At 40.4% G+C, this 5,494-nt stretch overlaps 1 protein-coding gene across 1 annotated transcript; it reads left to right on the top strand.

Annotated features, from left to right (window-relative positions):
• Window positions 1-1,066: 1,066 nt before the first annotated feature.
• On the top strand, window positions 1,067-4,820 carry LOC131986947 (uncharacterized). Its single transcript, XM_059352088.1, has 6 exons — window positions 1,067-1,577; window positions 1,769-1,852; window positions 2,089-2,172; window positions 3,470-3,553; window positions 4,295-4,415; window positions 4,808-4,820. Exons 1-6 carry the CDS (start codon window positions 1,310-1,312, stop codon window positions 4,818-4,820), a joined length of 654 nt encoding a protein of 217 aa, XP_059208071.1. The 5' UTR covers window positions 1,067-1,309.
• Window positions 4,821-5,494: the final 674 nt, after the last annotated feature.

Raw genomic sequence — 5,494 nt, 5'->3', positions numbered from 1 at the left:
AAAAGCTACTATTGCTTCCTGTCGCTAAACACATGCAGCTTTCAAAATAAGTGTGTTGACAGAATCCACCACATAATTTACAAAAAGACTGTCAAAATAAGATTCCTAAAATAAAACATAAAACAACCCTTATTCTCCTTTAAATAATGCATTAAAATATGCAACGATAAGATCAGTGTATATGATAGAATAGTGGCATCAGAATGTGTGAGAGGCACTAAATTTGGGCTTTTATGGGGGGGAAAATTCTCAATGGGGACATGCCCCCAGACCCCCTTAGCCAGCTATTTTTCCCCACTGTCTGGCTGCTCCATGTCCCAGTGGAAAGCTGTTCACAGTGATTAAATGTCACAGTAGGATATCAATAAAGATTCTATAATACGGTATCACCCAACTGTGGGAAATGTTATGTGAGGTGTTTGCTCTCATTTAGCTTTCAAAGTGCACAAGATTGAAGCATTTTACTTAAAAATGTACAAATTTTCTCCTGGGGGGCCAGGTCCCCCCTAGCTGGTTCGGTTCAATGGTTTTAATTGTCAGTACCATATCAATAATTATCTTGATCTGGATCTCCTTTGAACTTAACGGTAATAGCAACTATTATCTATAGACTATTTAATCAAAGCTTTCTGCGTGCTGGTAAATGGACCTGCACTTATCTGTCGCTTTTCTAGTTGCTTTTCGACCACTCAAATCGCTTTACACTACAGACTGCGCTCATTCACCCGTTCACACACACATTCATCCTGGTGGCAGAGGCTACCCTAAACGGTGCCACCTGCCACCATTGGGAATTCATTCACACACCGCTGAACACAGCACCGTGAGCAATTTGGGGTTGCTCAAGGATACTTCGACATGTAGGCTGTGACGGTCAGGGATCGAACCACCAACCCTCCAATCGGTGGGCAACCCGCTCTGCCAACTGAGCCGCAGCCGCACTGGTGGGGCCCCATGTTGTGCAGAATCTGCCCTTTTTATTTTTCCGCCCCTGCCCTTCAAACAGTCTGAGTCCACCACTGCTCAGTCACACTAAATGGCCTCAGCGTGACGACAAGTGTGTGTCTGTGTGTGTGTGTGTTAATAAACACGCTGTATGCACAGCTGGGACTGCATGAGAGGCGTTCATGGTCAAAGTGTTCCAGCAGCCTGCAGCAGCTGGTATCTTCTCACCTGCACACAGATCATATCGGCTCATCTGAGGCCAAACTAGAATACGTCATCCCAAACAGGATCCTTGGAGTCTGGAGAGGATATAAGGCGGGCCGACTGGACCTCTGCACCTTTGTGAAGACGTGTGAACTGAACAATGAGGGCTGTTGGTTTGCTGCTGCTGCTGCTGGCTCTGTGTGGGTCAGGAGCTCAGGGGGAGCTTCAGGAGACGGAGACCACAAAGACAACCACACCTGACATCTGGGCGGAGGTGAGGGCTCTGAGAGACATGGTGGTGGAGCTCAAGGTGGAGCTGAGGAACGTGCAGGCTGCAGTGAAGGACAGTGAGAGCCAGGTGGAGGAACTGAAAGCTGAGCTGATCCTCACCAACGTGCATGTGGAGCTGCTGCAGAGAGAGAACTCAGGTACACACTGATTACTGTTCATGCTGTCTTTAAGTTGTCATGGATATTTATAGTGTAGTTTATTTCTGAGGTAAAATGAGGGTCAAACTGCTGTAAATAATGAGTTGTGCATGTTAACAGCGTGCTCTGCTCTGTAATTCACTTCATTGTAAGATCTTATTACCAATCACAATCAAACTTCTGTTTTTCAGTCCAAGCTGCAGACCTGATGTCTTTGGAAACTCGACTGACTGCCTCCGAGAGCAAAACAAGCGACCTAGAAACAGACAATGCAGGTATTTCACTGTTGCAGTGCAGTGTCAGCTCTCAAATGAATTTAAAAATATTCCACATTTTGTATATATTATCAATATTATTTAGCTTTTCATTATATTCATATTAATTCCACCCAATCCCTTTTTTCTAACTATTCCTACTTGAACTTCTTCTGACACATTCCTGCTAGCATGACAGCGTAGCTATTCAACATCTAGCCTTCTCTAGTATGGCTTAATCTCTCCTTTGGCTCCAGACTTGCAGACCAGACTGAGCAGAAGTGAGGGTGAACTTCTCATCAGCAAGTCCAGAATCGAGACGCTGGAGAGAGAAAATGCAGGTAATGAAGTGTGTCAGTGCACTGATGAAGTTATTGTGAGCTCCAAAATCAATATGTACAAAAACAAAACAAAATCAAACTTCTTCTGTGTTTCAAATCCGTGTATCATTCGTTCTTTCCATTTTCAATTGGCAATCAAAAATCAAATAATGAAAAATTGACTGGTTATTTTGTTATTTGTTTTCTATTATAAAACAAAAAACGAAAAAAATGCTTGTTTTTTCATATTTCAATCTTAGGCTCAGATGAAAAATACAAAATGGAAAAACGGGCACCAGGAATTAATTTGATTTTAATATTTAATTGGTCGGGTTTACGTGACCCGGAAGTTTGACTGCCTCAAGTGAGCCGTCATTCACTTCTCCGTAGTCAAACCAGCCGTCCCTATATAATAATAATAATAATAATATATAATGTAGTGCACCCGTATTGTGATATTTATTTAGCTAATGTTAGCTATATGTTAGCAAGCTATTGTTAGCTATATGTTAGCAAGCTAATGTTGGCTATCTGTTAGTAAGCTAATGTTAGCTATAGGTTAGCAAGCTAATGTTGGCTAATATCCAATTTTGTCCTCTTAAAAGTTCAGTTTTGTGTGTCAGCTTATAAAAACGTAGTTCTGGTTCTTTAACTTGTTGGTAGTACATTTCAGCACACAAAAGCTTTTAGACATTTTTCTGTTGCTTGCTGGCAGAAGGAACTGACGAGGAGGTTCCATTCAATACAAAATTCAGTGACATATGCCATTGAACAAGTGAAATCAAAAGTAGATGACGCCCTCTGCTTTTAGAAAGGGCATCGAGATTCCTTGTTCATCTTGACACATTTGTATCAATTTTTAACTGTCTCGGGATGCATTGTTGCAAGCCTCTACATACTACTATTGTGTTTTATCACCAGTTTTCCTCAACCATGATTCAGCACTTTTCCAACCTACATTACATTATCTTACCCTTTCAAGCCACCATTGCATTGCAGTGTCAGCTCTCAAATGAATTTAAAGATATTCCACATTTTGTATATTTTATCAGTATTAATTAGCTTTTCTTTTTTAAAAAATTCCATCCAATCCCTTTTTTCAAACTATTCCTACTTGAACTTCTTCTGACACATTCCCACTAGCATGATAGCGTAGCTATTCAGCATCTAGCATTCTCTAGTATGGTTTAATCTCTCCTCCTTTGGGCCATTTACAGAGGTTTCAGGTACATTTATGAGTGTTCACCAGATAAAATAATGTGTTGTGCATGTTAACAGCGTGCTGCTCTGTAATTCACTGCCATTGCATCAACTCCAGACCTGCAGACCAGACTGAGCAGAAGTGAGGGTGAACTTCTCATCAGCAAATCCAGGATCGAGACGCTGGAGAGAGAAAATGCAGGTAATGAAGTGTATCAGTGCACTGATGAACTTACAATAAATATGAACAAACAATCAAACTTCTTCTGTTTTTCAGTCCAAGCTGCAGACCTGATGTCTTTGGAAACTCGACTGACTGCCACCGAGAGCAAAACAAGTCACCTAGAAACAGAGAATGCAGGTATTTCACTGACAAACATGACCACCAACTTTTCTGGGGTTTTTTTGCTCGCGGATGAAATTGAGGAGGCTCCTTCTGTCAATACAAAGTCCATAGACAACTATGTTTTTTTGTTTATTTTGTGTCTTTTTAAAGTATTTTATTCTGTATTATTAGTATGACCAAACATTGCTAGATCTCCATCTTTTTTTATTTGTGTCTGATCGATGCTTTGCTCTCAAGCTGTTTTGGACCTCTGTCTCTACATACTACCTTTGTCTTTTTTCTTTTTTTACATATCTCCTCAAACATGATTCAGTACTTTTACTCCCAATATCAGATAAATAGTCCAGGAGAAGTTCAATGGCTTCAATGACTGACTTTGTCCTGTTAACAGAGAGGAAGGTGGCCTTTTACACAGCTCTGACTGATGCAGGATATGTTGGACCGTTCAACACAGACACCACACTGAAATACAGCAAAGTCTTCACCAACATCGGCGATGCTTACAATCCATCTACAGGTAATTTACTGCAGCTCACATCAACATGTTTAATCATGTACATCTACATTTGTGACTGTTTTTCATTTTCTGCTCTGTAGGTTTCTTCACAGCTCCAGTCAGAGGGGTCTACTACTTCCTGTTCACTATGAATGGTTCCCGAACAGGTTACATGGGTGTCAAGGTGTACAAGAACAACCAGAGGATCATGTGGAATCATGAGTATAAAACTGGAAATTGGAAATACATGACTAACTCTGTTGTCTTGGAGCTGATGGCAGGAGATGAAATCCACCTCGATCTCCCATCAGGCTATTCTCTCCATGACGGTGCAAACAACCACAGCACCTTCAGTGGCTCCCTCCTCTTCACACTGTGAGGATCCTTCAGCTGCTGTCTGACTCCTTATTGGCTACACTGTGATTTACTGCATGTACCAAATAATGAGATTCTGCCTCTGACTTCTCTCTTGTGTCATCACATGAAAGCAACATTGAAATAAACCTGTGAAGCATTCAGAAAACAATGTTTAATCCCTGTGATTCTCCACTTTGTTCCCCCTGACGGTTCCTCTCCTCCTTCTCTGTCTCCCTCTACCTCTTCTGTGTGTTCAGACACCAGCTTTAGAAATATCATACTTCATATCTGAAATATAGGCATTATTGTTATTTTAGCCTCAGTTTAAATCAAGTGTGCTGCAGACATGAAAGGGTTACTGTCCTGAAAGCTGTTATCCAATCAGATGTTTTTGCTGTTGTCTCTAGGCAGACAAACATCAACGTTCCTCCCTTTCTGTCGGGCACGAGTTAATACAGAGCTACATGCTGTCAAAGTGCAGAGTCAGCACTATTTTATGGTTCAGGTCAGCTGAACTTGTTTTAAACAACTGAATACATGTAAATACTTATAAATATATATCGATTTTAAACATTTTATGGTTTAAACAAATACATACAGATTGTTAGCATTATTTTTTTTTAGTAAAATGAATATATTATCACTCTGTTGTTTAAATGGCATTACTTTACTTACTTAGCATTTACTGCTTACTTTTTATTTTCCAAAGCAGATCAACAGTTTTACAAACAGTTTACAGGGACACAGAGATAAAGCTGCCAGACTCCATTGACAAAAACAATAATTTCACCTCACAGAACACGGCAGTTTGATCCGGCTCAGGCTGCAGGTTTTCCTTTCAGAACATCTTAAACATAAATATTTTATATTAAATATATTTGTTAAACAGTCACCGTCAATAATAAACCACTTTGCTAACTGCAGGTCCACCATGTCTTCATTAG

Source organism: Centropristis striata, chromosome 15 (genome assembly GCF_030273125.1).
Source record: "Centropristis striata isolate RG_2023a ecotype Rhode Island chromosome 15, C.striata_1.0, whole genome shotgun sequence".
Taxonomy (NCBI): Eukaryota; Metazoa; Chordata; class Actinopteri; order Perciformes; family Serranidae; genus Centropristis; species Centropristis striata.
Note: the sequence above shows the minus strand (reverse complement) of the source record. Positions and strands in the feature narration are given on the sequence as shown.